This window comes from Carya illinoinensis, chromosome 7, assembly GCF_018687715.1.
Source record: "Carya illinoinensis cultivar Pawnee chromosome 7, C.illinoinensisPawnee_v1, whole genome shotgun sequence".
NCBI classification, from domain to species: Eukaryota; Viridiplantae; Streptophyta; class Magnoliopsida; order Fagales; family Juglandaceae; genus Carya; species Carya illinoinensis.
Window position 1 is genome coordinate 26,471,177 of NC_056758.1, and position 22,525 is coordinate 26,493,701.

The 22,525-nt window shown below is 37.0% G+C and overlaps 1 protein-coding gene across 1 annotated transcript; it reads right to left on the reverse strand.

The window, feature by feature from the left end:
- Positions 1-16,436: 16,436 nt before the first annotated feature.
- On the reverse strand, positions 16,437-18,003 carry LOC122314782 (probable aspartic proteinase GIP2). Its single transcript, XM_043130366.1, has one exon. The coding sequence runs from the start codon at positions 17,977-17,979 to the stop codon at positions 16,657-16,659; it is 1,323 nt and encodes a 440-aa protein (XP_042986300.1). The 5' UTR covers positions 17,980-18,003; the 3' UTR covers positions 16,437-16,656.
- Between the last annotated feature and the right edge of the window lie 4,522 nt (positions 18,004-22,525).

Sequence of the window (22,525 nt, forward strand, 5' to 3'; positions counted from 1 at the left end):
AGCAACATACCTTTTTGAGAAGAATGTGAGGCCCGTCTAAACCAAAGCTCCATATTAGCCCTCCAAGAATGGGATAAGTCATAAGGCATCCCCAAACTCAGAGAAGCCCTGCACCAAACTTCTGCTGCTAGCGAACCTATGTCAAGGACATGATCTTGGTCTTCCATACATCCCCGAGCACAACATTTACATTTAGACACCACGGGAATGCCCAAATCTTTAATACGCGCATCCACATGTAGGCAAAAATTTAATGCCTTCCACAATGTAACCGAATATTTTTTTGGAATTTCTGAGTGCCAAATCCAAGGAAACCAATCAGATTTTGGGGCCTTAACACGAATACAATCTCATGTCGATTTTAAAGAGAAATTACCATTCAAATTTGACTTCCAAATTAGAATATTTGCACCATCCTTATGCTCACCTAAATATTCCAAAATTTCTTCAACCTTAGAGTCCCCCACCAGTCTTCTTAGAAGATCCACATCCCACCCATTCTGAATTCGACACTCCTTTATTGTGAGAGAAGGAAGATCCGAGATCTCATAGGATTTGATAATAGTGCCTGATTTCAACCAAGTATCTTGCCAAAAAGAAACTCGACCATCCGTTAACTTCCACAAGGAATTACTCATCACCTTAGGTAACACTGCTACTATTCTCTTCCAGAATAAAAAGCCTTTACCAGAATCAATCAAAGAGATGTGCCTATCCTTCACATATTTTGCCTTGAAAAAATTAACCCATACTAAGTTTTGAGTTAATAAATTCCATGCAAACTTTACAAAGAGCAACACCTCCACATGTGGGTTTCAAAAGTTGGGTTACACACTCTTTTCCATGAAACCCACTTCCTTCTTGGCTTCCTATTAGAAGATCTCTAGAAAAAATTACTCATGAGCCGATTAAGGCTAGCCACCATTACCTTAGGAGCATACAAAACAGAAAATAAGTGAATCGGTATACTTGCCACAACGTGCCTCGATAACAGAATACGAACATTGGATGATAATAATTTTCTTTGCCATCGTTCAAGCTTGCCACAAATCCGATGTAATAACTCATCAAAATGAGTCACTCTTAGCCTTCCTAATACCAACGGTGCATCTATGTACTTCATCGGAAAAGAGCCCTCCGTGAAAGAAGTAATTCCCAAAGCACTCTTTTTTTAGCGCCCGTAAAATACTTGGGGAAAAAATAGACGACTTCTGTTTACTCACAACTTGACCAGACCAATCTTTATAGTGAGCAAAAACATCCCTGATAACACAATACGATGACTTCCCATCGTTAGCAAACAAAACAATGTCATCAGCATATAATAAGTGAGATATAAGAGGAACTCCCTGAGGATGAGAAAATGGGACAATCATCCCATTTCCAAACTTATGTTTTAACAATCTAGATAACATTTCTTCTACAAGAATAAATAAATAGGGAGATAAAGGATCCCCCTGCCACAAGGCACGCCCACTGGGGAAGAAGCCTTTTCAAACCAAACGAGAACATGACCTATAATAGGAAATCCTAGTCAACACTGTCATACGCCTTAGTCATATCCACTTTAACTAGGACATTGCCACCACGAATCCTCTTTTCATCAAATGTATCATCTCTTGGGCCAAAGTAATATCCTCAAATATACTTCTTCCAAATAAGAAAGCGCCCTACTCCAGAGAAATAATCTTATTTAAAATAGGCAACAATCTACAAACCAAAATTTTGGAAAAAACCTTATAGATAATGGTGCACAAACTGATGGGTCTAAATTTGTCAAACTTGAATTTTGCACTTTCGAAATTAACACAACATAAGAAGCCGAGTAAAATCTGGGTAGAGGGGAGCCACTGAGAGACTCCCTAACTGCTGCCACCACATCAGACTCCACAATATCCCAACATGAACAATAGGAGCTAGAACCAAAGCCATTGAGACCTGGACTACTATCAGTCGGAATAGAAAACATAGCCTATTTCACCTCTTGGATTGAAGGGAACTAAAGAAGAATATTGTTATCCTCCTCCAAAACAACATTTTGCACAAACAATGGTAAATCTAGGGGATCCCTCCTTGGTCTTGGCTGAAGGAAGTCACTCAAGAAATCCACAACACGAGCATGAATAGCTTCCAGGGATTTCAAGCAAGAACCATCTCAGAGTCACATTTCCTACACAATTGGCTTATTCACATAAACAAACATTTTTAAAAACTTGGTAGATACCTCGTCCTTCTCCATCCAATTGAGTTTAGCCTGTTGTGATAGCTGAGTCTCGTCTCTAAGAAGCCATACCACAAGCTCTTCCTTGGCAACTAATAATGCTGTCTTAACCTCTTCAAAAAAGCTAGCTTGCAACTGACCTTCAAGTCTTTCTATTTGCTTTTCCAAATCACGAATATTAGTCTCAGTGTGCCAAAAAATTCTACGATTCCAATTCTTTAATACCACTTTCAACTTTTTCAATTTAGAAGCTAGCCGAGAGAGACCCACAGTAGCAACTGGAATTTGCCAAGTTTCTTTAACAATCTCTCTAAAACTCACATGAGACACCCACATTTGTTGGAACTTAAATGAAGGAGGCCCATATCAACATACTAGAGACTTTAATACAAAGGACATCGGTGAATGATCTGAAGTCGAATGAGGAAAATAATTACAATAAGCATCAGGTAACAATTCCACACCCAATGGATTTAACAGGCACCTGTCCAGTTTCGACCAACTTCTAGCCAAGCCTCTCTGCCCATTACACCAAGAAAACTTGCTCCCCATTGATTTCATTTCAGTTAACCCATAAGCCTCAATAAAACCATTGAACTCATCCATTGCAATTCTCAACCGGGGTCTACCACCACTACGTTCATCATCCCCACGAATAATGTTAAAATCACTAAGACATAGCCAAGGTGTACCTTGCACTACATCCAATTGTAGCAACCTCCAAAGATCTCTCCTATCCATATGGTTACATTTTGCATAAACCACAGAGACTACAACAAAGTGTGAATCAACCTTTAGCAAAAGAGATACATGCTGAGCACTGCACTGACTAATCAAAACCTCTAAACCATCCCTCCATAACAACCATAATTTTCCACCAACATTTTGATTAGAAAAATCATGTTCAAACTTAAACTATTTTTCAAACCTTCCAAATTACTATCATCAACAAAAGGTTTAGCCAAAACATAATAAAACTTACATATAACTTCCTCACCAACATACAAAGTCTTCTCCGTGAAGATCGAATCCCACAGATGTTCCAAAACAGAGGTTGACATATCATAAATCCATCCAAGTGGGCTTGCTAGGAACCTGAGATGAGCTTATGAGAATTCTTCCTCCCTTAGTTACATTCTTAGCTTTTATAGCATCACCATCTGAGGGAAATCTTTATTTTTACACAAATGCTCTACCCTTTCTTCATCAAGCTCAGAGGCATATATTTCAACAACTCCAATAGGTTGTAACTCCACCCTATCGACTGGAATCACATCAGCCAGAAACTTCATCATAAGTCGATCTTCTGTGTTATCATGTAGCACCCCATCCTCTGCCATATTCTCAACTAACTCCTCAATCACCACCGTGTCACATGGTTGTATCACCAACACACCAACAACAACATCATTTATTGGTAATTAAGGAGATTGAGAAACCTCCATACTTATCGGATTAGGCACCGACTTATCATTAGGCATAGAACCAGACTCCACCAACACTGATGTTATATCAGCAACGTTTACACTAGAGTTTTGCACTTTCGAAGACTTAGGACCATCCATATTTCTATCCACATTTTCAGCCACTAACACATTGACAAAAGAGACATTAGTAAGCAATTCATGAGACCAAGTATCCACCATGAGATTTAAATCTTTACCCACTTTGAATATCTTCGGATCCTAACCACCAACCACCATTAACTCTGTATCAGCACATTCTACAATATAGCTTTGCTCTTTGGAATGACTAGGACTAGGACTAGCCATATCACTATCCACATTCTCAGCCACCAACACACCAACAATAGTGTCATTTATAGGCAATTTAGGAGATCGAGAAACCTCCATATTTATCGGACCAGGCACCGACTTATCATTAGGTACAGAATCAAGGTTCAATACCTTTGTAGGCGTGTCTTGCACATATGGCTTAGGCTTCCAAATATTCTCCGGCTTCTTTGTTTCCCACTCAAGCCCTTTCAGTTTGCAATCAACCACTTGAGTAACACCTCCCTTCCATTTACACGTCTTCAAATTATGCCCATGAGTACAAGATCTTGAACAAAATGTAGGGAGAGTTTTATATTCAACCTCAATATACAATGAAGCATGGTGAGGATTTCCAATCCAAATCCCCCTAATTGGTTCCCTCGCCACATCTCATTCCAAATAGACCCTTGCCCTATAAGTTCTTATTGCGCATTTGGTGGCATTATCACGACACAAAAATCAACCCAAAGGGGCGGTGATATTGCTCAAGAAAGATTCATAGTAATAATTTGGTGGTAATCCAGGAAGGAAAACCCACATCGGTACCAAAGAAGGCCCTGTATCCTCATCAAAACCCGAATACCAATGGAACCCTTGGTAGGGAACACCATCCACATCAATAATCTACCTTGACAATGCCTTCACAAAATCAGCCTCATTTGAAAGACACCCGAAGACATTCCGAGGCTTTCTCATGGCGAAAACCATCGACTGTGAACTCAGACCGCAACTATTTCAAATGAACACTCGAATTGCATCAAGGGATAGACGCTGCCTTAAAAATTTAAGGACCAGCGAATACCTAAAAGGAGTATTAGATTTCTCGACTTCTTCCTTGGAGAACAGAACACGGATTTCACCATCAATAATTTTTGCAAGACAAAAGGAACCTCAATTTCAGGTAATGGCTGCAGCGAATAGGCCACCAAATCAGCAAAAGAATGCTGCCAACCAGCCATTGCCGCCCAAGAGGAGCCCCGATGGCCACCATATGGCAGACACAAATAATGGGCCCTAGCAGAGCACGATTAAGAGGAAAAGGGAATTATCAAAATAAAAGCAAAATCGCTTATGACCTCACCTATCTCTCTCTCACTCTCTCTTAAACTTGTATTCAATGACTTGCGCACTGATTTCAACAGCATAAAGGACAACATTTGATATGAAGAAATTGTGCTTGTGATTGATCTGCTTAACGTTATCCTCTTTGCTTGTGAAAGTAATTTTGACTTTCAACCTTCTAACTTATGGTTGATTTTCTCCATTAAATATTTGAAACTTTCTTTTTTGGCTCGTTTGAAAGAAGTTGGAAGTACTAGATATTTCATTCTAGATGAGGATGACTTGTATGGCAACATTTGAGTGATTGTAGCTTTGACTATGGAATTGATACTTCTAGTGAAGAAAATTGAGGGCTTATTGAGATTGATTATTTTTAACCTGACTAATCTCGATATTTCCCCAGATTTTTGGATATTACTTGAGCACTTTTTTCATTTGTTTTACTGAAGATGATTAGATTGTCCTCAAATACTAGGTGAGAGATTGGGAGACTATTTCTACTTAGCCGAATACCTTCAAGTTTTTCTTGGGCCTCTGATCTGGCTATTAGTCTAAATAGCACCTCTATGCTCAATATAAATAGAAAAGGTGAGATGATCTCACCTTGTCTGAGCCCCCTTTAAGTTTAGAAAAAACCTCTTTGAGTACCTTTAATGATAATAGAAAATGATGTTGTTGTGACATATTCTGTAAGCAAATTGATCAAAGTATTGCTTGTTGAACTCAAAATTTCAAGTTTCGTGTAATTATATATTTACACATAGATTTTGATGATAACAAACGAATTCAAAGAATAAAGGAGTCTCAAACTCAAGTTGTCTATACAATAGAGTCAAGCACATCAAGGAACCAAGCATGAGGAAAAAGAGAATAAGTTCACATTAAAACTCATAGAGTAATTTTGAACATCTCTTAAAAAATTTGAAATTATTTTTAAGGCTCAAAATTAATATTTTATCATAAAGTATTAAAATACATTTTCCACATGTGCATGAATATTTTAAAAATTAAATTTGAAAATTTTGAAAGATGATTGATTGTGGTCTTTCACATGTGCATGACATGATTAAAGGTTTAAATTTTAAAAATATTAAAGATGATTGATTATCATCTTTCATATGTGCATACTTTATTTGAATATTTTCAAAATTGATTGATACTCTTTTTGACTTATGTAAAATGTAGATGATTATGTTTGAAAAATTTGAAAAGTAAATAGAACTCTTTTTGTCATATGCGAAAAGTAAAAAGATTAGGTTTGAAATTTTTAAAAAGTGAATGATTTTGTCTTTGACAAAAGAAAAAAGAAACATTTTTTTTGAATTTTTTGAAAAGTGAATGATGCTGTCTTTGACAATTGAAAAAGAAAAAACTTTTATTTGAATTTTTTGAAAAAGTGAATGATGTTATTTTTGACATGTAAATATTTTTAAATTTGAATATGAAGTCTTATATGCCTATAAATAGATCATTTGAGAACTTCAAATTTACAACACCAAGAGTATACGCATATCATTGCAAGTTTTGCAACATTTATTCAAAGTTTTCAATCTCTCTTCTCTAAGCATTGAGCCTTAATCATTGTTCATTTTAAGAGAGATATAGTTTGCACTGTATTATTCTTATTTCACTCATTGACGAGTGTTCTCCGATAACCTACCCACTATCAGCTCTTGTATCAGTAAAATGGTGTGTATAACCCTTGTGCGTGTAGAAAATATTCTATACAGGGAATAGTTGAATCACCACGTGTAATATGATTGCAAGTGTAGAGGGTGTTCTACACGCATTCTTTGTAGCGGTGTTACTCAAAGGTGTAATAGATTTCTATTTCCACCTGAAAGAGGTTGAATAGTAAATTTGAGAATTCTCAAGGAGAAGCTTGAGCCGAGGACTTAGGCAATGGGGTTGAACCTCGTTAACATACTGAGTTTGCTTCTCTCTTATTCTTACTCTTTATATTTATTGTTGTTTCGTATTTTGTTTATATTTTATATTATGTATTTGATTTATAATTGTTAATTTTTAAATACAACCCAATTCACCCTCTCTTGTGTTAGTCATCTAGGCAACATTGCTAAATCCCAAAAATTTCATCATATAGAAAATCTCATTCTATATAATTGAAAGTCTTTTCCATGTCAAGCTTTATTCTCATTAGTCCTATTTTCTCTGATGTTTTCTTCAGGTGGTGAAACCATTGTTTTTGGTACTGTATCGTACCGACCGATACATTTCATACCGTTCACTAGGCCAGTATAGGTATGGTACCTGTTTCATACCGGCCTATATTTCGGCCTACGTACTAGCTTATACCGGCCGGTATTTCGGCTTTTATCTTTTATTTTTATTTTTTATTTTTTTCAAGCTATAATCTCATTTTTTGACTCTAAATTTATACCAGACTATTTATAATTTATATATACATATGTATTCATGTATAATTTATTCATATATAGAATATTATTTTGAAATATAATTTATATATATAATTTATTTATATATCGACTATCCCGAAGCGGTACACAAAACGGTACTGGTACCGAAATATTTCGTTCCAGTGCCTTCACGGGTATGACATCTGGTATGGTATTCAAAACATTGGGTGAAACAGCTCATGGGAAATCATCGTATTTTTTTTAATGTTATGACCACGAACAAACACCATTTGAAGAGGGGAAATAATCTTGGGAAGAGTGGTTTTGAAACGGTTAGCTAGGACTTTAGTGATGATTTTGTAGATGACATTGGTTAGATTAATTGGGTTGGAAATTTTTAGGATGGAAGCAATTTTGTATTATTCATCTGTTTTAGAAGCTTACCATTTTGGAAAAATTTTTGCATTGTCTTGATGACTTCACTTTTGGTGATAATCCAATAGTGTCTATAAAAGAGAGCGCTCATTCCATTTGGCCCTGGGCCTTTTTGATTTAGGACTTGTTTTAGAGTTGCAAACATTTCTTCTTCATTGGGTGGTGCACTAAGCAAGTCATTTTCCGTATCCATGACTTGTTTATTGAAAAGATTTTCAAGTTGGTCTGAACTGTCGAGTTTGTAGTAGCATATATAGACCGAAAATAATTAATGAAAGTAGATTCGATAATAGATTGGTCCATTGACGAATTACCTAGCCCAATTTAATGGAATCAATCGCATTGCTCTACCTTCGGATGGTTGTTGATAGGTGATAAAATCTGGTGTTGAGATTCAAGTTGATTAGCCATGAGATTTTGGATTTTTTACTATAAAATTTCTTCATTCTTTAGTTACTTATGGAGGTTGTATTGAAGCTATCTTTCTATAGCCTTATTTTGTAAGGATGGAGTGTTGCACTGTACTTCCAAAAGCACACTTTCTATTTTTTGAATATTGACTTGAATTATTCCAAAATGGACTTTGTTCTAATGTTTAAGAGCGTCTTTTGTGGCTTTGATTTTTTTGCATGCTTGCTCCATATTTTTTGGATTATTTAAGCTGGAGCATGCTTGCTCCATGCTGGTGAACTATTGTATTTAAAAGCAATGGATAATAATGTGATGTCGAACAAGTCCTATAGTGCAACGCATCGTCTGGAAAAAATAGTCTCCATTGTTGGTTTGCAATACCATGATCTAGTCTCTAGCATATAAGTGCACCGCGTTGTCAATTGTTAGTCCATGTAAAATATGGGCTTGTGAAGCTGATATTAATTAATTCATGACTTTCCATAAGTTCCTCAATCCTCCCATACAGGTAGATGTGAAAGGGTCCCCCACAAATTTTTTTAGATTGTTTGAGTAGATCGTTGAAATCGCTTATATAACACCATGGTCTCGAGAATGCTTTGAACATTGAATCCCAAAGTTTCCAAATACTTGCTTTAAAGTGCCACTGATCAAGGGCATATACAAATGTAACAAGCTAAGGGTGATAAGGAGGATCAGAGTTGATCTAAATAGAGATAGCATTTATATTAATATTAACAGGTTCAATATCTAAACCTAAATGTTATAAAAGTACAAGGCCTCCTTTGTTTCCTGAGGCTGGATATTTTACAAAATGGTGGAAACAAGACTATTCACAATAGATAAGGTGTGTTCTATAGGTAACATGATTTCTGAGAAAAAGATAATATTGAGATTATATTTTCTAATATTGGCCCTTAGAGATTGGATTGCTTTGAGTCGGGCATCCCCTACAATTCCAAACCATTGTCTTCATTTAGCTGGTGCAGGCATTTTTTAGCTTGCCTCTTCAAATTTTTTGGATTTTTTAGACATAGTTGAGTATGACCTAAAGTACGAGGTGGGCCTTGGATGCTCCTTATATTTTTTAATTTTTCCCATAGATTGGATTGCATTTCCAATAGCATGAAAGCCAGAGTTTAATCATCTATGATGGGTTCAGGAATGACTTCTACAGATTCGTTAGCCTCACTTGTGGGTTGATTTTTATTTATTTATTTATTTATTTTTTTGCTACTTTATCTTAAGAGGTTGTGGGGTCATCGGGCAAGGTAGGAGTGCTATACCTTTTTGTAATTATCTTTGAGTTGAGTGAGGACAAATGGGAGGTCTCTATGGATACATTTGAGCTATTAGAGCATATGACATTTTTGGTAGTGACTATTGGAATAACTAGTGGGCTTGAGTGATTTGTACTGCTCAATTTAGGAAGGGTAGCTAACTGGGCTTGCTTGTTAAGAAATGAGCCTTGTAGAATAAAATTTGAGAAAAACGAATTTGGCTCACTGTCATGGGCCGAGAGGAGATGGGCTTTGTGCTTAGCTTGTTATGCTTGATATCCTTGTTTGTCAATTGCATCTATCTCCATTGTGAACTCTAGGGAGGCTTCTTCGTAGCTGTTAACAGAGATAAATTCCATTCCTAAGGCATCCAATCGGTTAGGGTTTGGAAGGCAAAATTAGCCCCTAGTGCTTGGAGGTTTGATCTTGCTTTGACTAATGGTGGGAGAGGATTAATGGTGCAAAAATTAGAATCCCGCTCTGATCGGGTTGGAGATGGTTGGTGTTGATGGGTTAAATTCAGGTGAGTAAATGCTGTGCAACAATAGCTCCTTGCCTCGGATTGCCGAAAAGTGTATTGGAATCGCCAAGTGCTAAGAGTTTTTCAATTGGTGGATCAGTAAGTGGTTCTTGAAAGCCAAACTGATGCCATCATGGCTTTTTTCGCAGTCGAGTTCCATCAATTGCGACGATGGAAAATTCTTTTATGGTATTTCTTGTGTATTTTCCACCATTTTCCCTTTCCCCTTTGCATTTTGTGTTGAAAATTGTTGATTATGGATATGATAGATCGCTCTGGTTATAAGAGTTTACTGTAAGGTAGTGATGTTGAGATATGAATGATGATGTGGAACCTGCTTTCAAGAGGGGTTGTTGAGAACTAATTAGTGGAGAGGTTCAGATGTGGTTCTTTTACTTGGCTTAGGATTTGTAGTTAGGGTTGTTTGGGATAGTGGAGGGTTGAGGTTCTCAACTTAGAGCCATGGACCGAATGGAAGATGTGTGGAATAGATTTTAGAACAGTGCAAAAAATTTGAGAATGGCCTAATCTTCCACAATCATAGCAAAAATCGAACAACCTTTCGTATTTGAAGGAAACCCAAGTATCTATGTTGTAGGCTATTGGGAGAGTGAATCCTCATTTCAGTGGAAATGTGATGTATCTCAACTTTTATCCTGATAAATTTCCTGCATGTAATTCCAAATGGTTGTCTTCTTCTACCTCAAGTAAGTTGCCCAACACTTTCCTAATATGTGTAGCATTGTCATGAGTCATATGGTCAAGTGGGAGGCCATGCATCTGCACAAAAAACTCTAAGTGGTTCAAATCAATTTCCTTCAATGTAGAACCGAGTGGCTACAGTTTAAGAATGAGCAGGTGCCTTTTGAAGTTCCATTTGCTTGAGAACTCTATGTTTGTCTTGAAGGGATTGGAAAGTGAATAAGAACAAATTTGCTTCCAGGTCTCTATTAGGAATTTTTGTATGAAATTCCATGTAGCTTTGATGCTTGCATGAATTGCAAATTTTTACAAATGGCGTGCTGCAACTAGACGCCCTACCAATGCTAGCTCTAATTTGTTTATTTTTTATTTTGCCTCTTGCATTGTAGGTTCTAGCTTGAGATCTTGCCATGAGAGAGCTTCAATTTATGATATCAGGGAATCCATTTCCATTTAGGTGTAGATTGTAACTGAGTTCTGAGTTGGGATTTTAGTAGTAAAGGGAAGACTCTATGGAGGAGTGGGGGTTCACTGGGGAGTGAGGAGACACTCTACAGAGAGTGACTATTATCTTGCCACTAACCTGCACTTAACACAAAGCAAAATTCCTTTTGATTTACCTACCTACTTTGAACTTAACTACTACTTCTAGTACTTGACTTCCTTACAGCATACAGTGTGACATTACCTTTGCATTGGCTTGACTTATGATTTATAACTCGCATCAAATTAATTATTATGATTCAAAGAAAAGCCTAAATTGTTTTGAGAGTTATACATTGAATTTCTTTGAAACGATCATATATATATAATAAAGAAAAATGTTAGTAAGAATCCTTTTGGTGGGGCTATCTCTCTCTCTCTCTCTCTCTCTCTCTCTCTCTCCCCTTTTCACTCTAGCCAGCCGCCCCCCTCCCCCTCAAAAACCCAGATCAGATGAGGGGGGTTGGAGCTTTGGCTCCTCTCCCTCTCCCTCATCCTTTCCTCTCTCATCCCTTCTCCCTCTTCTCTCTAGTTTTTTCTTGTATTTTTTTTTCTGGTTTTGTTTGTTTTTTCTTGTTCTAAGGGGTGCCAGATAGCTCTTGGCAACAGTTTTTGTGGGGTCCCAGCCAATATTTTGAATACTGTACTGGATGCTATACCAGTTAAGGCATTGGAACGAAATATTTCGATATCGGTACCGTTTCGTGTACCGTTTCGAGATAGTCGATATATGAATAAATTACATATATAAATATATATTAATTATATTTCAAAATAATAATCTATATATGAATAAATTATGCATAAATATATATATATAAATTATAAATAGACTGATATGAATTGGGGGTCAAAAACTGAGCTTGTAGTTTAAAGAAATGAAAAAAAATTAAAGGCCGAAATACTAGCTGGTATAGGTCGAAATATCGGCCAGTATTGCCGGTATTTGGACTGGTACGAAACATGTACAATTTTTGTATCAGACCAGTGGCTAGTATGACATATTTCGACCATACCAGCTGGTACAGTTCGAAATTAAAAACAATGGTCCTAGCGTGGTGGGGTCTTGATGAGGGTGGCTTGCAGTGCTTCAAGATGGAGAAGCTTATAGTCTATTTTCAGGAGTGAGGAACAAAGTTTTGTCATGTGCTTGTGGTTACAGGAATGTCGTGTGCTATGGAGGTGCGGTCGTGGCTTGGGTCGACTTTCGTGTCGGATGATCTCAGTATGTTGGCTCTTGAGTCTCGAGGTTGGTCAGTGTTGCTAAATGCTGTGCGTGAGATTTTACACGGTAGCTATGCAGGAGGTGCTACAGTGGATTTGTGTGATGGTTGGTCTCCAGGGTAGTGCCTGTCCCTCACGCTTCACCACGGTCTCTATGTTTGCATTTTTTATTTCCTCTAAAATTGAAAATGTGGAACTACAGCTTTCTAAGCTTTATTTCGCTATTTTTCCATGTACCTTTTGCATTTCTATTATTCTTTATGTTTAAGGTTAATAAAAAATAGAAATTAAAAAAACATAGTCTCTTAGACTTTTGTTCATAAAGTGTCCTCTACTCCATCTTAGATAGAGTGTGAGGTTGTTTTTAATTCTTCTTAGGACAGAATGTGGGGTTTGTGAAGTCTATCTTAGGACAGAGTCCTAAGTTCTCAAGAAGTTAATTTGTAGAAAATTACAGCAATAGATTAGACCATGTCAATCACAAAGAAATTTATGTATTGAAGAGCTTTAAAAACAGTAGTTGGCTTGTATTCTATATGACTCAGGTCAAAGCTCTAATGTCCCTTCATGAATGAATAGAATTTGTTACCCTTTTGGCCGAAGCATACCGCATGAATGCCAGATCATCAGGAATGAAATATTTATTTTTCCCTCCATTAAAACTCTCTTCCTTACTTCTCCTTCCTTTCTCCACCTAATTCCCTTCCATTAAAATGGTTTTGCAACAAGTAAACAAAATGAAATCAACATTACAAAATGTGAAGTGGGCAAATCAACACTAGAAGAAGATCTAGCATACACGTTACAAATAACCCAGGTCCACACCTCTATGTAGGTACCTATAACTACAAGAACTATTTTGCCTAGTACTATTTAGATCTAGCATTTCTGTTAACAAAGATCGGGGGAGAGGGAGAGAGAGAGAGAGAGACAGATAGGTGATTACCGAAGTAATGGCCGGGCAGCGCAAAGGAGAAGTGCAAAGTGTAGAAGAGAATTAGATGCGAGCGAAGGAGGACCAAGGTAACGGAGTATTGTTGCATTTTTAAAAAAAAGTAAGTTCCACCTAAGAAAGCATGCGGCGCCGTGGTGCGTGCTTCAGCCAAAAGGCTTCACTGTAGCATGATTCTATAATAAAATTTAGTTTCACTTAGTAAAGGATTAATGTACGTTAGGCTTTGCACCAATGCATCTTTATTGTGCCCTTTCACCTATATCATACACTTTACCTGCACAATGTTAGGATCAGAATGTATAATTAATACTCATAAATGTTTTTAGTTGGGTTGGAGCAATCAGCATTCCAATATACCGTGAGCTGGAATTTGAAAAGTTGCGTTAAGTTGAAAATTGTTGATTTCATGTCGAGTCGTTTGTCCAGAAAAGTTGAAAGGCCCCATAAAAAATAAGAGAGATGGTAGCCTTACAATCTAACTACAATTTATTTACAACTTATCAATAAAATAATATATATTTTTTTAAATTATAAACACATCAAATCAGAACAAAGAGACTTTGCCAAGAATAGTAAATACATCCAAATCAATGACGAAATGACTACAAGAGTGTGGACTGACCCTTAGATACCTAATATGCCAACCCTTACACCACTTCCTAATTCAAAGATCACCAACTGGAGCCCAAAATTAATGAAATTAGCGGCAAAATTAATCTTAGAGGAGCCAAGATGGAACATACTTTTACTATGGGCCCTCTTCACACTCGATACAGTCAATGCCATTCAAAAAATCCTTTTTTCTACCTTAAAATACTCCTCTATTGAAGACAAGATCAAATGGATTCATCACTCTTCAGGAAATTTATCGGTTAAATCAACTTACACAACTCTTGTTCACCCCTAGAACCTCAATCAAGCGCAATTCCTTGATGAAATCTGGAAAAAACTGTATGTGGAAAATAAAAATACAAGATAGGTTAAAGCATTTTTTCTAAAAAGTCATGCATCAAATTCTTCCCACTAAAGCAAATCTTAAAAGATCCATCTCGATGGAGGAAAATCAAGATCTTTGTTCCTTGAGCAAAACTAAGGAAGAGAACTTGTCCCACTTGTTTTTTAGCTGTCTTTTTTCAAGAATTCTATGGAGACAGTCTAGATGGCCAATAAACATCCCAACCTTTGCAAATCATCTCATCCATAGCTAGATCTTAGTTATATTAAATCCCTCAGGGAAGAAAGGAATACCCCAAGAAGATCACTCCTATTCCTTTCAAACCTTTGCTGTCCTTGCTATGGATAAACATCTGGTACCTTAGAAACCAAATCACTCATGGTGCTCCCTGCCCCTCTATTATCTGGTTTGTAACAATAGTCACAAAAAAATTTAAATAGCACCTCTCAGCCTGGAGCACGAATTTAACCCAGCAGGAACCTGATTGGCAACCCTTGCCAACAAGAGTCTTCTCACTCTCACTTGATGTAATTGTCAGACAAAATAGAAGCACCATAGCTACCATATGCGGATTCGGTAAGGGCAATCCAGTTTTTGCACGAGTAGAATTCATCCACAATACAAATCCCAATGTAGGAGAAGCATCAGCAACTATAATAACAGTAAATAAGGGAGCAAACAAAGGTATTAAGAGAATCATTATAGAAGGAGACTTAGCACAAACAATATTAGCCATCAACAAGCCGAAAGCTGCAATAGACTGAGCAATGCAGACAACTATTAGAGACATTCATCACCTACTATGTGACTTTGATCAGTGGACTGCAAAAAACATTTATTGATCTCAGAATCGTTGTGCACATAATTTGGCACAATGGGTAGCTTCTAACTAAGTGTACAGAAGCATATATATACCCCTAAATTGAATCCCTCAATGTGTTTTGGATTTTCCAAGTGGCAAAGAAGGGCTATTATTGTATGATTAAACTACTACAACTCTCATGTTTATGTTTATTGAATGACTAAATGAAACTTGCTTTAAAAAAAAAAAAATCAAAATTAAAATCAATAATTTAACAAGTGTTTTTTTTTATTAAAAGATTGTAGAAAAATTGTAAATGGGTAGTTATTTGATCATTTTCCAAAAACTTAAAAATAGGGATGCATATCATGTGGTTCTAAAACAAGCTGGTATAAGCTGTACTATAAACCGAACGTTACTAATTAATTCTTTAAATTAACTAAATAATCATCTGCTGAAATAAATAAAAAAGAAACTAAATAAATATCCAGTCCAAATCACTTGCTGGCCCCTCGATGTGAAGTTACAACGGTGGTGTCCACAACGGGCTGAGGTCAATTACTGTGGGTAGGGGAACGTACAATTCGATAAGATTGAAAAATATTTCAACGGTCACGAATTAAGGGACAAATTAAAGCGGGTTGTCAGAGTTGGTATATTACAATCGGATAGCTTTTGATTTTGATTTTGATTTTTAGGATAACCATTGAGTGATGTTAGTGTTCCGCCGAGCTTTAACCTATGGGCGAGTACAAATTCTACATTTTATATTTTATTCTTTTCTTTTTTACATATTTTAAGTATATTTAAATATTATTAAAAAATATTAAAAAAATATATCAATACACTAAAAATATTAAGTAAAAATAATAATAATAAATTTAAATACATGAACAGTCAAAATGCAGAGACAAGCTTATATGACATACTAGCATTTTCGTAACCATTAATATTCTTTTGATCCACAATCATGTTAATTAATTTGGTTTGATGTTCATAAAGGCAGGTTCAAAAAACCATATCCACTATCTATTTATTACTTGGTTTCATGTTCTTTTGACGATGCATGCATATATGGTAGTCACAGATGGGGAATGTCAATCGTGATCTTTGAATTTTGTCATTATTAATCAATATATCATCTGTCGTGACTTCATTTGCTTTTTTTAATTAATTATTTGGTTGATATATAAAATAACTTAAATTGCATTATTTTAATTGACGCGAGTAAAATTGTTCTATCAAGATCTTGAAGACCAGATTTTTATATATTGAGTCATTAGTATTACATTTTATTATTCAACAAATCCTATAAGTAAAACATATTTATGGGCCACCTTGAGTAAACTAAATATGGCCAATTATTCACTCTTGTAAACACATAGATGCAAACACATCATAGAATTACAGAAAATAATTCCATGATGTCGATATATATAGGGAAGACCCTGATCTAGGGGTTGGAAGTGAAGTTGAAGTTTGAGCATGTAGTTCGCCTGCCCAGCAGGGTAGAGCTGAACCCTAGCCTCGACGTTGCCAAATCAAACTGCAAAAGATTGTTCTCTAACTGATACCCTCCAATAACAATCGAAGTCCTGGGGTTCTCGCCTCCATTAACAAATCCAAGGCACAGCACATCCTGATCGCTAATATACACCATCGAGTTGGCACCAAATATGCTCCATAAAACATTCTTGTTCTGCAAAACAAGATAAATAGTCGGTACAGACGGCCCCAGACGTGTGCTAAGCACGTTCTTCGAGCTGAAACACACGTCGAATGGTGCCACAGAAGCCACCCTCGAGATGTTCCTGGCAGCTGCCTCGGCGATGAAAGCCTTCGTCACTGCATTGAAGATAGAACTCTCCAAGACTGTGTAGGGGTTGACGGTGCTAATCTTAGTCCCTCCAAAACCTTCACTGTCAATGGAGAGCAGAGTCGCGTTTACTGCTACAACCTTTTCGCTGATTCTTATAGATTTTACTCCAATGAAATACTCCGCCGAGGGCTCTCCTTGTGCATAGGCTGAGGCTGTGCTTACTGGGTTAATGAAGAGCGGCGTGTAAGCGAGGGACTCGGAGGCATCGATGTTAGGAAGCAGTACGTAAGGACCATCTCCGAAGAACACGACTCCATTTGATGTGGTTGAAGATGACAAGCAGATTGCGAATTTCCTGTGGAAGCTAAAGGCAGAAGCAAATTGCGAAGGAAATGCAATCTTAGTCCGGCCAAGACCAGCCATGCCTGAAACCCCAGTAGCAAGACCCTCCAAGAGGAAAGTCGGTGCGCATGAGAAAAGGAACTTGGACACCCTAACGGTTCTGCCTGGGTTTGACCCATCGGTGGATTGGACCGACAGAGCATCTTCGGCTACCTCACCGCTAGTGGCGGTGCGTGTGACGGTGTTGTCAGGCGTGACACCGCATGTGTTGTTGTTGCACCCTGGCCTTGGGGCTGAAAAGCAATCCCCACAGCCACTGGCTCTAGCTAGCGAGCATTGGGCTGAGTTGCAGCGGGCAGGACGGTAAGTCGAGGACACATAATTCTGCTCACAATCCACCCACAAAAATTGGCCGCCAAGATCAAGCACTAGGCTTAAGGGAACAAGCGGGGTTCTTTGGTTAATGCGGGTGACGTATTGGAGAGTGGCAGCGTCTTTAGAGACGGGAATCACGAGAGCTTTAGGCCGGAAAGACTGCTGTGCATGACAAATGGGAACAATGACAAATAATATTAGGAGGGAAGAGGAGAGAGGGAATCGGAGAGAGGAGGCCATGTTCAAGTTGTTTGAAAGAGATCTATGAAGGCAACCTCCATTTATAGTCGTACCTTAGGTACTGTACGTCACTAAGCTAGCTTCTACGTGGCGGCTTGTTTAAAGTAGTTGTGCATGTCTTGGAGCTTTGGGATAAGGCCATATATTGCCAACTAGCAAAGCTAAGGTCAAAGGGGGCTGCTTAATTAATTAGCTTTTGGCGCTTAATTATTAATCTAGAAGTCGGCCTTTCCAACATTGACTTTGAGCAAACTGCAAACATATATATATATATATATCTTTTTATTTTTCTGGTATTCGGTACTGAAATCCAATCTCAAAATCATTCGACTTAATATATGGAATTTTGATACCAAAGATGAGATAAGGATATGGCGTGCTTTATTTATTTATAAAATCAATTATTACTATTTTCCCATTATTAATTAAATTTAATTACTTGTCAAGGCTGCTTCGTAATTGTTTTAATCATGAATAATGATCAAGTTATTCTAGATTGTAGTACAAAAGATCTCTCTCTCTCCCTCTAAGTAAAAATAGATAAGAAGGTGCAACTATTACGTTTGTTAACAATATATATTCCAATTGTTTATTCAACGGCCTCGTCAGTATTAATTTTCTAGTTAAAGAGTACTCTGATGCATGCGTCAGCCAAAGAGTTAGAAGAAAAATTCTATTAATTATTTTTATATCTTATATATTATTTTTTTTATTTTTTTATTTTGTTAAATATGTGATCTAAGAATAATGAGTAGAAGAATTTAATTAAATTAAAAAAATAAAAAAATATTTAATGTGTGATTTGTGGGATATAAAATGAATAACAAAATTATAAAGTGTAGTTTGGATAATAAATTGAGGTGAGATGAAAATTAAAAGTTGAATAAAATATTATTTTTTAATATTATTATTATTTTAAAAATTTTAAAAATTAAATTATTTATTATATTTTATATAAGAAAATAAAAAATTAAACTAATAAAATAAAATAAAATGAAATATTTTTATTAAACAAGATTATTATGATCAAAGTCAAAGATCACGAGCAATTTTATTGACCAGCGAGGTGGCCTGCAACAGCTAGCAGGACTGGACTACTTGGCTCCTCTGTCACGTAACTATGGCGTGCACCTAAATTTACACAACTCTGATTATCCGATTGAATTCAACGATATTTGATTAAATTATATTAGTGCGTGGGATCTCACATATTTTATTATAACTTATTTTTATTTAAATATAAGAAATTACAAGTGTATATATATATATATATCGATTAAAGGAAATGGTTTGTACAGTGTTGTTTTGAGCAAATCTGATATATATTTTTTAATTGGATAATTTTGAGATAAATACAAAAACTTATTTTTTTTAATGATAAATCTATTTTTTTAAAAAAAAAAATTACGAGTCTTACACACCCTAAATATATATATATATATAAATTTACCAAAAATAAAAATTTAGCCAAAGCCTTTTTTTTAAATGAATTTCTTAAAGCTTAAGGAGTCCCGATTTCTCAATGCTCAAGATTAGCCTATCTTTGAAAAGTCTAAAAATATGACTTTTCTTCGTTCCCTAGTGTCGCCTTGAGCCTCTTGTTTATTTGATTTGCTTTTTCTCGTATCCTGGACGCATTAGATTTTCTCGTTATCATAACAGCGGTGCTACGTACTCTGCCGCTCTTTGTTAGCAAAAATCAATATCTTTTAATTTTTTTTTTCAATTTTTTTATTCATATTATTTTTATCATCTTAAAACATTTTTTAAAAATATAAAAAAAATATTAATACACTAATTATAATTACTTCCTTCATCATTAAATAAAAAAAAATTATAATACACGAAGTGTCAAAATGAGATGTCAAAGTAAGTAGGCAAAATAGCATTTCTCATTATCATAAATGTGCGATATATATCTTTAGATTGAGGAATGTACATATTAATAATTTTTATATTGAATTTAATATTCATTTTATTATTGCATATAATAATCTATACTATATTTATACAAATATTTTATTATAATAAAAGATTTATTGGATATGAAATGAACTAGATCCAGCCCATTGAAAACCTATTCTTAATAATAAAATGAATAAAAAAAATAAAAAAGAGATAAAGTCAAAAAACGTTGGCTCAGACACAAAAATGTAGAAGTGATATAAGGTTAGTAGGACTCAACTACCCCAAGAAGGAAAGAGATCTTTATAAAATGAGGGGATTTCTACAAATCAAGCCACACTATTGGCTCCCCCCTCTAGATTTCTACAGCCAAGGTGTCTTTTTCAACATTCCTTAAACTCTATTTCTTCTATTGTATTGAAAGCTATGAAAGACGGTAAAATCATCAAATATAACTGATTTTGCCTCCAAATAATGAGTAGATATAAATTTTTATTTTAAATTACGTAAATTTTTGTGTCTAGTCTTTCTTTCTTTAATTAAAATTTATAAGTTTTATTTATCATTTATTTCAGGTATGAGCATCGACAACCATATCAACATCTAAACCATCATCGTGGGCCATTCAATTGTAATTATAGGCTTTGGCCATGCTAGAATAATGCATCAACAGTTTGGCGTTGTCTGGGATTGAGATTTATCACTTTCCAAATAAAAGGGTTGTGTGGCTCACAAGATTGCCTCAAAAAAGCATATATGTCTCCCCGTCATTTCTCTGCATCGTTCATGTGGGTTTTAATTTAGTTAGGATTGTTGGTAAATAAAAGAAAAAGAGTATTGCACGATATGCGATAGGGGGTCATGCAACATGCGCCCATGCATAGAGTATGGGAATGCACATGGTTGTGGGACCATTGCCCTACACCATTGAGGATTGTGCTGGTCCTAGCTTCTCCAGTGCATTAGTTGGACGCACATGCACTACACGTCAACACACACAGCGTACAAAGCTGAGCATTGAACTTATCCCGAGCGACAAGTGGGGTGAGCATTGCGCTGAACTTGAGCAAGAAAGGTCAAGGGCGACTATGCAGCTCATCCCATGGCATGAAGCAACAAGCTAGGCTAGCTCTTATCTGCCCATGCCAGGTATTGAGCACTGCCCAAGCAAGGAAAATAAAGTGCGAGCATTGTAGCTTACCCTGAGTCGCAAGAATGGCGGGCACCTAGCCTGCCAGAGCTAGGGAAAGAACAATGAAGTTCGTTTTGGGCAACGAGCATTGCAGGCACTCAACCTTCCCATATCATGGCGAGCAATGAAGATTGCCCCACCAAACACACCTAGCGAGCACTCCCGTGTTGTTTTGTAGACCTCACGAGCAAGGTGGGCAATTTGCCCCACGAGCTGAGTATCAAGGGTAAGCAATGAAGCTTGCCATGAGCTTTAACCATGGCTTAAGGGTGTGCAATGACTCTCTCCTAAGTAATAAGCATGGCTTAAGGGTAAGCAATGAAGCTTGCTTGAGGGATGAGAAAGGCGGACACTTAGCTCACTTGCACATGGATTGGCAAATGCCAAAAAGGCAAGCACCAAGCCTTTCCCTTGCAAGGAACATAAAGGGGTGGGTTTGGGGGGGAGCAATAAAGCTCACCCTAACTCACACGCCTGGCAAGCACTTAGCCCCCCAGTGCTCAGAATCTCGAGCAAGGAACGAGGCACAACATCGGGAAACAAGTCTAGTAGACATAGACGTCTCGCATTATAGGCGAGCAAGGCACCACTTACCTAGCCATGCATGTCAAGGGCGAGCAAGCAACCTCCGTGGTGATGTAAGCGAGTAGGGAAGCTTAATCGCACCAAACTCGCCCTTGTGCAACAAGCCTGGCGAGCCCATTACTCCCACCACTATACATGAGGCGGGCAATCACCATGAATTGAGCATTGAGGATGAGCAAAGAATCTCGCTCCCGAGTAAGAAGCACAGCTAACTATGAGCAAAGAAATGAACACAACCGGCTCACATCACAAGCGGCAAAACTCCACCTAGCCAGCCACGCATGTCAAGGGCGAGTAGTGAAGCTCACCCCTGAGCAACCACCATGGCTACCTGACTTGGAGCATCAGTTGCAGGGTTGCCCCGCATGGGCACCTAAGCTCCTTATCTTTATTGGAACATACTGCCGTAGAGTACTTGCTTGAGCATGCCAGGTCTTCATTATTACCAAGGTAGAGCCACCCTTCAAATATTGCTGGGGCGCCTTAAGCTTTCGTTGCACTCCAGCAAAAGAAGTGAGAGAATGAAGAACTACAACAAGAAGTCGTCTCTTAGCCACATTTGAACAACCAAGAAATCGAGAGTCATTAGGCCACTTCGCATAGGTCTCAAGTCTTAAACTTGTGGTTTGAATTATGTAAACTAATCATCTTAGTTTTTGGTAAAAACTTCTCAGAACAATAGAGATCAAGGCTAACATGAACTTGGCAATCGTGTTTCAGTGATCAAGGCTAGCACGACCTGAGCAACCGTATGCTGTTGAGCCAGCCTTTTGTTGCCTAAGTGAGAAGTATCAGTGCACTAGCATATGACCAAGACTACCTCTCTCACCATAACCACAGCCAACGGGTCTCCTCTAGGAACCG

Bases quoted from the DNA above. Each gene is read 5' to 3' on its own strand.
- LOC122314782 (XM_043130366.1), bottom strand. From the start codon at position 17,979: ATGGCCTCCTCTCTCCGATTCCCTCTCTCCTCTTCCCTCCTAATATTA.